General features: G+C 39.0%; 1 protein-coding gene across 6 annotated transcripts in view; it reads right to left on the bottom strand.

The window, feature by feature from the left end:
- megf11 (multiple EGF-like-domains 11) overlaps positions 1 to 12,665 on the bottom strand; it is a 173,109-nt gene that overhangs the window by 35,741 nt on the left and 124,703 nt on the right. For all 6 annotated transcript variants that reach the window (XM_028449412.1, XM_028449413.1, XM_028449414.1 and 3 more), the window contains 4 exons: positions 12,149 to 12,323; positions 3,138 to 3,258; positions 1,924 to 2,087; positions 1,688 to 1,790 (listed from right to left, as the gene is read on the bottom strand). In XM_028449412.1, coding sequence (XP_028305213.1) covers positions 1,688 to 1,790; positions 1,924 to 2,087; positions 3,138 to 3,258; positions 12,149 to 12,323 — 563 coding nt within the window. The remainder of the gene's footprint in view (positions 1 to 1,687; positions 1,791 to 1,923; positions 2,088 to 3,137; positions 3,259 to 12,148; positions 12,324 to 12,665) is intronic.

Genomic DNA, 12,665 nt, shown 5'->3' with positions numbered 1-12,665 from the left:
TTTGTGCACGTTTTGTATAATTAATGTTTTTTGTTGCCAATGTAGTGTGATCCTGGAGACATTTTGTGTATTTTTTTAAAAATCTTTTTTGGTGTAGATTTGTGTATTTCTGTTGTCATTTTGTGTATTTTTTGTATAAATATTTAGTTTTGTGTATTTTGAGACATTTTCATATTTTTGTTGTTGTCTGAGTCATTTTGTGTGTGTTTGGAGCCTTTTTGTATATTTCTGTGCATTTCTGTTGTCGTTTGGGAAACTTTTTGTATAAAAATTGTTTAGTTTTTTGTTTTATTTTACTCATTTAGTATATTTTGATTTTAAATACCTTATGTGTGGTGAGGGTGTGTTTTGAGAGAGACCTCCGTAGATTCTCTCTTACACACACGCACGCGCATCAGCCTCGCCGTCAGCCGTGCGCGTGCACGTAGTCCGTCACAGGTTGTTGAGAGAGAAAAAACGGACCCGGAAGTACCACGAAAAATAAACATTTACATAAGTTGCAACTTTCTCTCTAAACGGCTCTGTGTGCGTTCAGCCTGTACATCCAAGGTGCGCATTTGGTTATATAGCACACGGTGAAAATATCAGGGTTTATAATGCCAGAGTTCAGTGATATCAACAGCCGCCAACAACTTCTGGAAACTATTTGCACGTCAATAACTTCCGGGTCCCATCCGTCCGGTCAAAACAGCAAACGGTCAAGCAAACATGAAAAATAAACATTTTGAAACGTAATCACCAAATAAGGAACAGTCAACAAGTGTGTTTCCTCAAAAGAGAAGTCCACAGGAGCTCAAAACTTGTGATAGAGCCTTAAACTATCTTCCTCTCTCTCACTCGTTTGCCTGCGCGCAGGTCTGATGCTACTACAGGTCTTCAGCGAGCGATTGGCCTTGGCCGCACACGTGACTGTAGCTCGCCACTGTGTTTGGCTCGAGCACGCACCGGAGCGGAGCTGTGCAGTGAAATAGATATAGATGGTGCGCTAAAGCCCCCTCACACTGAGGTCAAAAGCTGAATAGGTTTCACTTCTGGGCAAACATGAAATGTGACGTCCAGGTGAAAATAAATTGAAATAAACATTTTGAAATCACCAAATAAGTCCAAAATAACAGATGGCCATTGACAAAGTTTCATGTTGAACAGACACCGTGTCCGGGAGATATTCGCTCCACAAACACATGCACGCACGCATACAGAACTTTCTAGCTTTTATTATTAGATTAAGTTTATGTGAACGATTTTTAATAGTCCAGGGTTTTACAGTGTTATGTCAGTCTAACAGTCATTTTAGTCCATTCTGCCTGATCTGGCTCGGTCTAGACAGGTGATCCCATGCTCACAAAGGGAGAATATATGCACAGACATTCACTTATGGATGACAATAATCCAGTATATGCAGTATATTTCTGACTCAGGGAGAAAATAGGACAGAAAACATGCAAATCAAGTTTGCAATTTTGCAAAGAATTTGATGAGTCAGCTGAGTTCAGTCACTACATTGATTCAATTATACATGTCATTTATGCATGGCTGCATACAGCATCAGGCAAAAAAAAATAAAAAATAAAAAATCAATTTCTCCGTATTTTCTCAAGGCCACTCAGTGAGTGGCAAAACAAAAAAAAAAACATTTAATGAGGGAAACATGCCATTCTGTTAAAATTACACAAAGAGCAGCACTGACCTGTCCAGCCTGGATAACAACGACAGTAGCCACTCACAGGGTCACAGCCATTAGCATGGGTGCAGTCGCACCGTTCCCGACACTCCAGGCCATAGGTACCATCCTGACAATGATAAAACTCACTGTTACAACATTAAGTACAATCATGAAGCAGCAGCAGCAGCACCTGCTTCAACAAGCTGAGACTACAGATTTAGTTTGCACTGCAGCATAGTGCAGGTGAAAGACAAACTTACAGGGCAGGACTCCTCACAGTGCTCTCCCCTCCACCCCGGAGAACACGTACAGATGCCATCTACAGGGTCACATGCTGCTCCGTTGATACATAAACATGATTGATTGCAATCCAGACCCCACAGACCGCTGGAGCAGAGAATGGAGCAGTCCACACCCTGCCAGCCTTGGATGAAGAGTAGAAAAACAACTCAATTAAACACAGGACAAATACTAAATAGTTTATGAGTTATCATGTTTTGTATCTGGGAAAACCAACCTTTTTTTTCCGTCTCAAGCTACGAAACTAAGATATAACAATATAACTGCAGAGTTATATTGTTACTATAATAAATCTTGTCATCATTAAGTGCAGGAAGAAGCAGAAAGCTCAAAGGGCTTATATAATTATTATCATTTTTTAAATGAAAACACCACATACTGTACAATCGCTAACAACTGTGTTCTATACTGTCACTTTCTCAAATACGTATGAATCGCTAGTTCAAATAAAATGAAGTATAAAAATATCTGAGCTGGTGCATCTCGTCACTTTGTGCACTAATCCTTACTACATTATAACAAACATGATTCAAAAAAATTTTTTAGAGGAAAAAGGTCTCTGGGATTGCTAGGAATTTGTGATAAAAAAAAAAGGGTCACGACCCGAAAAAGGTTGGCAACCACTGCTCTACATGTTGTAATCCAAACTGATGAACCCTTTTAGCTACATTGACAATAACACACCAAAGTTGTAGGGCCATTATTGGGTTCGGAGGAGTAACTAAAGTAATTAAAACCCAAATGTAAAAAAAATGTGAGTAAAACATTGTCTTTTTTATGATATGCAGTTCTCTCACATGCCGTATCCAATGTAGATCAACAAAGCCTCCTTGTGCTCTTTGTGTAGGAGGGTAAATTGTTGGCAGGAATGGTGTTCATTGCATTTAAGTGATACTTAAAATTGGAAGCACTCCACTGAAAGAGAATCCAATTTGCTGTGATTACAAATAACCTTGGTATAATCAATTCCACCACCTGGAAGATGCTTAAAATGGAATTATTCATGCAAAACTGCAATCCCGGAGAGCCAATGTTCTGCTTGCTTTACATGTCTTCCTGCTTCTTGACAAGTGTGGATATTGTGTGGGAGTGCGTGTAAAACATGCAGGACTGTAGCTCTCAAGGAAAGAGTTTGGAGGCGTGTGATTTCTGGAGAGAATCCGCTATGTCGTACCTTCCCTGCAGATGCAGGAGCCGTCGACAGCTGAACAGGATGCGTGGTTGTGGCAGGAGCAGGTGGACATGCAGCTTGGTCCAAACAGACCAGGAGGACACACTGTTGCACAGTCCTCACCCTGTGGAGGAACACATGCCAAGTCAGGAAGCTGAGAATCAGTCAATGAAGTAATGGTCCACTGCACTTCTCCACAGCGACCATTGGTCACCAACATGGTGCCCGCGGGCACTAGGTCGCCCGCATGGACCACAACAGGTACCTTCAGGCTTGTTCTAACAGGAGCACTGGTAACCAATGAGCTTTGTTCAAAATCTGATTTACTTGCCAGGCTTTAAACTCATAAAGATAAATACAGGTGAAAGATGTAGTCAGAGCCTTAGTAGAGTTACATACCAAAAATCACATACCCTTCTACATGATCTACATGACTAATTTTTGTTCAGATTGAAGTAGGACCCTTAGCGGTTTCAGATGATATATACAAATATATGATACTGAGTGACAATAAATCATGTTTTAAATACAGAAATCTGTAGTCCGCCCAAAAAACTAGAGATTTACATTAAATTCAAAGCCAATCATCATTATCAAAGGCTATAAAAGCAGAAATCATTGAACTAATGTATGGTCATCAACCGCAGCAAATTTGATGATAATAAACATTATGCCAAAGATACACGTTTTTGTACAAAAAAGCTCAGGCGGAAGCCCACTTTGCCAGAACTGCGTCCAAGTTTTCCACAAGTTTGGGAACAAGTGATTAACTGTAATATGTCAGTCAAATTGATTCCAATCATTATTAGTCTTATGTTTGACCACTAGGTGTTGCAATTTGGCTTGAAATAAACATATCCTTTTTTATTCAGGTCTCTGCGGTGTGTTACGCATGTGTGTTATTGAGCAATGCTTTGACCAATCAGAATGTTTGACACTGAATTGTAACAATCAGAGCCTTTAGAAATTGGTGATTTCAAAAACAAGCCCTGGCCAATCATAGCTGGGTAAAAGAGGAACCGGCCATTTTACGCACGAGCGCTATGCGCCTCATTGCACAGATTTCTCGACTGATAAGTTTCTTAGAATTACAAAGAGGTATAGAAAGTGTAATTTCATTCATTCTTTGTAATATTAAGACCCTGAGAGTCACAGAAGCTGGAACATCCTCCGCCGGCGGGTCAGATGGGGTTGAAGAGGTTAAATTAAGCATCTTTAAATAATTTTCAATGAAACATTGGGACAAATTTGTTTAAGTGCAACACTTAGGGTATAAAAAAAAATGCAAAGTGGATTTTTGTAAAATATTACAAAATGTTAAATTGTACCAGTGTTGCATGTTTTACGATTAGGTTAAAAGTCATTGGTTAGTTAGTGGCTAGTAAAGTAGGAACATAAAGATTTCCTATGAAATATATTTAAAATGAAACAATTGCATGAATTAAGATTAAAAAAAGTGTTGCATGTTGAAATGTTTCCTCTACCTTTTTAAGTTACTGCTAGTTTTCCTTGTTATTTTACCCTTTAATTAAAGTGAAACTTTTAACAGATGTGTATCAAACCGGTAACTCAGTACGTTTGAAGTAGCTCACAGTTTCAGAAAAGTTGGTGAGCCCTGACTTAGACACTGCTTCTGTGAACAAAAGAGCGAAACAACTTTCACACAGAACAGATTTATCACAGCAACTGAGGTTCAAGGGAGGGAGTCATATAAAGACAGTTCTTTTTTCTGTCCAACTATGGAGTTTATATATTCTGAGAGCTTTATTTCTACCTTCATTTCAGCCCATCTCTAATGTATCTGTCTCCCAATAGAGGGAGCATTTAAAGGACTGGCAGGACTCAAACGCCCTGATTCCAGAAACCACAATTACATCTAACTTTGTGCTAATTCACGTCACATTATTGTGTGGGCTTTTCTTAACCACAAAAATGTTTTTGTACATAACTTATATATAGGGTAATTACCCATACTTTATATAATTTCAATTTTATGGTCATGGGTTGTGGAACAAACTGCCAGCAGAGATGAAGTCAGCATCCAATGTGGACATTTTAAAATCAAAGCTAAAGGCACTATTTTTCTCTACTGTGTATGATTGAAAGGGGGAATTTTGGTCATGTTGTTGTTGAGGTAATGCGTTTGCTGCTGATTTTAAATGTTTTACTGATGCTTTTAAATGTTTTGCTGCAGATTTTAATGTCCTTATTGATTTTTAAGCTGTTGAATGTTTTCTGTTGCACTTTTTAATCATGTAAAGCACATTGAGTTGCCTTGTGTATGAAATGCGCTAAACAAATAATTGTGCCTGGCCTTGCCGTGGGTTCAAATTCCTGTGTGAAAAATTGATAAATCCAAATCCAAAAGAAAAAAGCATTAATTCAAATGATAAACGCCTTGTAAATAATGTATTAACTTGAAATGGTATGCAGGTATTATACTTTCTGGAGGAGGCTGAGATGGCAACATAAAAAAGTGACAGTAAATGGGATGGACTGGTGACAGGATCCCTTAGGCATTGCAGACAAATTGATGCTGATTCTCAAGCAAACATTAATGACCACACTGTTGCCCTGCTGGTGCAGGTGTAGATGTCTATAGCATTCAGCAGGGGAATTATGTGGTAAAGGAACATTAATGCTCCCTCTATGTCCTTTACAGCTCGGTGTCATCTGCACATTCTGCCTCCCTCAGTCCGATGTCACAGACAGTGAAAGAGCTTCCACACCCTCCCTTTCCAACCCTGTGTTGAGTGACAGGTGACACAATGATTTAGAGTTCCAATTAGAGGCCCAGAGGAGTCCTGAGTGGCTTGTGCTCCACTCACCAGAGAGCTGGGGGACTGCTGGCTACACGCTGCTTTCATTATCATTTTGAACTTGGTTTAAACAGAAGGCTTGGATGATGAGTGCAGTGGACGCCAGGGGCAGAACACACATCTTAAAATATCTCCTCTCCCTGTACGCCACATAAAAGCCAAAGTCTGTGGATGAAATTTTTATCAATCGCTTGCAATAACCTTTGTTCTGCTGAAAATGACAGCTTGAAGACTGCTAACAATAGTGGTTCATTTACACTCATCAAATGTGGGGAGAAGTCCGACCAGCGCCGGGAGGTTGGACTGAGGAGCATTAGCTGGAAGGAGCTCAGAAGGGAGGGGGTTCAGGCTCCTTTACTACACAGGCAATTTACTAGTGACTGAACCCATGGATAAAACATCACGCAGCCACAAATGACCACATGGATTTTGCTGCATCCATGGCTGCATGTGGTTCCACTTGGTTTCACACCAGTGCAGAGAAAACCTGCGGTTGGGCTATTCTTCGGAGGGGAAAGGCAGCGCTCTCTCATTAGCCATATGATTCATGTTCCATCTGAGCTAGGAAGGATGGGAGTTTATATGAAGAGTTATTATTAATGTACAGGCTTTTGGTCGTCTGTACGAGACCAGTATGGCTTTGCATACCGACACAGTCAACAAAGGCAAAGATGTTATCTTTTCGTCCTTGCCCAAGGCACTAAATTCATACCTTATAGTACCTTAATGTAATTAACGTCTGTTTTCCCCCCTCAGAAACCCAGTGGAGGACACAACATTGATCAGACTGGTGCCCATTGAGACAAATGCAAATGGAACCACTAATTACCAATCAGTCTTCCTCCTTAACAGTTCACTTCACTGCTGGTTGAGGGACTGCAGTTTAAAATTCATGCAGCACAACAAAAAATGAACCCCTGGACCTTTTGATGAGGCTAGAGTGGCTACGGTTACAGGACGTTTTTTAATTCGGAAATAGTTATTCCAAATGAAATCGTTCGGCATTAAAGTGTTCTGCTTTGTGTTTACATGGAAATAGTAATTCCGGACAGAGGTTTACATGAAAAACAGGTTTATTGGGATTTATTCAATTTCGCTTTAGGTCTGGGGGTTGGGAAGGGTTCTGATTGGACAGGGGGCCAACATGACATATCACGTCTATAGCGAAAAACACAAATCTTTTTTTGGCTACAACATAGAAGACCACACGAGAACTGTTTTCACTTTTATTTTGATTGTAGTTTTGAAGCAACAGCTGGAAAAGAACACGGTTTCACTTTGGTCAGCGGAGCAGGAGAAGAAGATAGGAACTAATCACCAGTAAATAAAGCCCAGTAAAACAATAACCAGGAATAAATATTTTCTCCCTGGTAAAAATAGTAGCTCTAACAACCGGTACAATGATAAACTTGGTAATATCACAGCCTGTACATGCAGTACGGGGCCCATTTAGTACTCCATCTCCGGATTTTAGTATCACCGTTTGATGAAACCTGCTCTGTTTGCCGATCTCCATGTGTGTAATAAATCCATCCGTTATGTCGTCACCAGCGACCATCGCAACTGGCCGAGTACGCGTAGAACGACCGGAATTAACTTAAAGCGGAATTAAATGTTTACAAGATAGAGGAATTACAGTATTTAATTCAGAATTAAAATTGGAATAAACCACCCACTTAATTCAGATTTAAGTTTAATTTGGAATTACATGTGCCTTAGGAATTAGGTGTTTACAAGGTCCATTTAAAAAGGATTTAACTTGCATTCTGTATTAAAGAGGAATTAAAGCTCTCATGTAAACATGGCCAATGTTCTGAGTGAAAGGCTTTTCTCCACTTATAACTCCACACCTGAATCTAAAAACAACGTGTTTATAGATGTTTGAATCCAAAGACCCTTCACAACCATGGAAATGTTGCCGTGCATACACACAGGGATGCTGCAAGGATCTAGCCCGGGAGGGCTACATGGATTCACTTTGTCCCAGTGAAAAAGAGCATGTCCAATTACGAGAGCTAAATCAAGCGTGCAGGCGTTGGGTCTGCTCTAACACTTTGCTTGGTTTGCCCCCCGATGGGATTCTAGAACAAAGATGCAGTGGGGAGTCTTATCAGTCGTCCCTTGGGGAAGAAACTTCACTTTCAATCACAGCTTCAACTCCATCATCAGCAACATTGTAAAATCTCTACTTGATGATAAACCTAAGCCAGGCATGGGAGGGACACCCTCACAGGTGTCAGGTGGAGGTGTAACGCTAGCTCTGATAACCAGATCTGAGCCATCTGTACAGCAGCAGTTGCTTTGTTAAATGTATAAGAAAATGACAAAGAGTCCTCCCTCCACACATGCTAACACACCAGTCCTCCATATGAGGCATTTCTGTCTTTTCTCTCCTGCTCCTGCCCTCCAGCTCTGTTTAATAGATCTGGCAGCCCTTCCCAGCAGCTGCTGAAGAGAACAGGTGGAGCAAATTAAGACACCGTCTGCGATTCTGCTCCCGAGCTCAATTCACCACAGCGGCCTGCTGTAAGACACAGGCAATTTCCACTGAAATGTAATGCTGGCAGAAATGGACCCTCTCTCGGTCTGGGTTGCTCCTTAACTTCAGATTGCAAGGGCAAAAATACAATGGGAAAACTGATTGAAGTTTTCCAACTAATATGACAGTTGTAGAGGAACCACATGGCTGCACCAAGTCAGAAACACATATAGGTCAAAGATTCAGTTTTCTGTCCAATAGTACAACTCAGGGGCACATTAACCACATCCATACAATACACAAAACTGATCGCAGTGGAATCCTTTAGAGCAGACATAGGCAACTGGTGGCCCAGGGGCCACATGTGGCCCTCTGTCTAATTTTGCATGGCCCTCAAGACAAAAATTGTAATTCAAGAAATTGGAAGTAATAGGAATATAATACACAAAATAACTCCAAAAGCACACAAAACAACAGCAAAATGCACAAATTAACTAGAACAAAAACATCTAAAAATCTAAAATTACACAAAACAGACTAATAATACAAAATGACAGAAATAATACCCAAAACAACAAAAATACTGAAAAAAAAAAAAAAAAGGCACAGATTGATAATAATAACAATGCAAATATAATACACAAGAAAAAACAAAAACACATATAATGACTCATATAATACACAAAATGTCAGCAGAAAGTCCCAAAATGACAGATAAATACACAAAAAGACTAAAAACTCTGAAAAAAATATACAAAAAGACAACAAAAATGACCAAAAACCCTTTGTTCTTTCCTGTATTAATACTCAGATAGGTCTTATTCTTCATACTGGCATAAATGTTGATAATGTGGCTCCCACATTTGTGTGGCCCTGCTGTGATAATCAGAATCAGAATCAGAATTTCTTTATTAATCCCAAATTGCTTTTGTTACAGCCACTTATAACACAAATAAAGAATAAACGTTAAACAAAGACGAAAGAAAGAATAAACGTCAAATAAGTGTATAATTAGGTAAAAGGCTGTTAAAAAAAAAAATAATAAGGATTACATACACACACAATACAGTTTCCAATCCCTGCTTTAGAGCATGGGTTCTCAACCTTGGGGTCGCAAGACACTGGGAGGGGGTCGCCAGATGCCTTCAAAAAACAGAATATTTTTTTAACAATTTCAGCTCATTTTTGCACATTTTTACCCTTTTTCTGCAACTCCACCAAACTTGGCATATTTAATCTCTTTAAATGCATTTTTGCTACATTACTCCCATTTCTGCCACTTCTCCATCAAATTTCAATGTCTTTTCTGCAGATTTTTTTTTTTTTTTCCAATTTCAAGACATTTGTGCTATTAAACACTTTCCACCACTTTCCCACCTAATGTCACATATTGACCCATTATTGTCACTTTTAACTTTTTTCCACCATATTTCAAGCTTATTTTTGCCAATTTAACCACATTCACGATTTGTCATGCCCATTATTTGCCAGTTTAAATTAATTGTTCCTGCTTTTTAAATGACCTTACCCTCTACCCCCACTGTTAAGCCAATATTGACACTTTAAACCTTTTTTTTTTTTTTTTTTTACCACTTTTTCTGTCAGTTTTTGCCCAATCTAATTTGCAACTTTTAACTAATTTCAGTGGTTTTAAAAATCCCATTCCACCATGTAGGTCACTTTCCACCCATTTGTTTGTGATTAAAACAAGGATTTACATCATTTACTGTAGATGATTATATACTATGGTGCAAATAATAACAAACTTCCCAGAAAACAATGGATATTATTCAAATGAAGAAATAAATGTGGTTATCACAGATTAATGGTGGACTATCATTTTGCTGACTTTATGGATGGGCCCCAAAAAGCTCTCCCCTTTAATCCCACCTTCAGCTACAGTGGGGGGTCCCTGGTCTCTGGAAACCTTGATTTTGGGGGTCGTGGCTGAAAAAGTAGTTTGGCTCAAGTACCCCTGTTCCATTGTTTCAGAATTGAAGTACCTCCTTTTTCTGACAATAACATAATCAAATAATAATATCAATAATATCAAAAAACAACAACTAAACTGACACACACTTTAAAGAATTTAAAGTGGAATGAAACAATAGATTTATTTCTACAGTTTTAATTATTTCTGGCCATCTCCCACCTGGTGACCAAGACTGACCCCTGCACATCGACTCACAATCCAAACATGTTTATGTTGGCCTCATATTTAACCAAACAATTTTAACAGTGTTTGGCTCCATGTCCAGGGTGTACCCCAGCAGACCCTGGCGACCCTGAAAAGGAGCAAGCGGGTTGGAAAATAAATGGATGGAGATGGTGTTTGGCTGTGATTTGTAGCTAAGTGATTCTGAATGCAATATATCACAAAAATGGGACGTTCAAAAACCTGCTGTTGTAAGTAAATGAACTAAGAAGTATGTTATTCTGCTGTTCAGCTTTCAAATCTGTGAAAACAGCCGACTAAAAACAACACCAAGCTCTCTATCATTTTTACCAAGCATTTGATTAGTTTTCACCTTTTTTGGCATTTCAAGGTGATATAAACTAGATCTATGGCTCAATAGGGCACAAATGTGAAATGATCACATCATACAACCAATAGCTTAATATGTCAAAGCACAGGGTCAATAAAAAGTAAATGACTGTTCTCTCCTTGGGTTACAGGCATTACTCTTATCCTCAAAGGAGTTTACTCACAGAATATTTATGATAGAAATCTCACATGGAGAATAAACACAATGGGAAGAGAAGCACTTGACAGATTTGAGGCAACTTGGGATAAATAATAAATCACCAAAGCCATCTAACTTCAAATGAAAGATAATTATGGACCATAATCTAATACTGACTCAAAGATCTTCAGCTTTTACCTGAAATGTTTCCATCAGTTACATAATACTGTCCTATACAATGAGGTTAAAGCCTCAATGGGTCATTTTACAGGCACGTACATACTGAACATTCATACTGACAACCAAGTGAATATTTAGTTTACGTGTTTTTGTTCTGTAGCGGAGAATCAGAGCATTTGGAATAAAAAAAAAAAACTGAACCTCTACAATTCAAACTCTAAACAGGAAAACTATGTGTGGCTTAAACAGAAATCCTCCCTCTGCATCCTGGAACTAGTAATGGATATTTATTACAGATTCAAGACGAGGGAATAAAAAGCAGTAAATACCACATGTAAAACCATTTTACAGTGTTGCGGATCTGGTTTTTATTACACAGTGAATTTTATTGGTGCACAATCAGAAAATATTGGCTCTTGAACTTTATGGTGCTGATGGTGTTTTACTGTGTCACTTTCAACATCCTGGTATTTCGGACTACTGTACTTGGTTCTCACAAGGCTTTTCCTTGACAATTATCTGGATTTTAATTCAAACAGACTCTGTCTGTTTAAGGTTTGCATGGAATGATGAAGTGTCATTATTTATTTATTTGATTTTTTTAATTTATTTGTATTTATTTGATTGGTACATGTTAATGGACATACATGAATAAAAAAACAAGATTTTTGATAAAAAAATATGATTTTTTATTTTTGAGGATAAAAGATAATTGTAATTGAAAAAAATGCTGGTCACTGTAATTGTAATTGAACATAGATAATTGAAGACATAATTGTAACTGAAAAATGTAAATGACCCCAACCCTGGTGACCATTCATGTGAGCATTATTAAACAGCATTAATGCTTACCATAAACCCTGGGCCACATATACAGCCCCCTGTGACAGGATGACAATCAGCCCCGTTGACACAGCTGCAGGACAGCGTGCATCCCTCTCCGTAGTATCCGGCCGGGCACGACTCATTACAGTAAAGCCCCGCCCATCCCGCAGAGCAGGTGCATTCACCAGAAAGGGGATGGCAGCTACAGCATAATGAGAAAGAAAGATGAAGAACAGCAGGGAGAAAAAAAGAAGAGTGGGAGAAGTTTTAACTCTCAGAGCATCAACACGGATCAAAGTGGAAAGTCTGCGCCAACAGCAACTCATCCATCTGTGTATGTGTGTGTGTCTGTATGTGGATGGATGAGGTGTTCCTTTTCTCCTTCCAACATAATGACTTCTATGGCTGATACCCAACTCCTGCCGGAATCAGAGCATTAACATTGCATTAAGTATAAATGCTGCTGAGAAATTATGAATGAAGCAAAGTTCACGATTAAAAGCGAACTGGACGACATGGCCGAAAGTGGTGCGGACTTCTGAAT

The sequence above is a fragment of the Gouania willdenowi genome, chromosome 6 (genome assembly GCF_900634775.1).
Source record: "Gouania willdenowi chromosome 6, fGouWil2.1, whole genome shotgun sequence".
In the NCBI taxonomy this organism is placed as follows: Eukaryota; Metazoa; Chordata; class Actinopteri; order Blenniiformes; family Gobiesocidae; genus Gouania; species Gouania willdenowi.
This window is presented reverse-complemented; position numbering and strand designations above follow the sequence as displayed.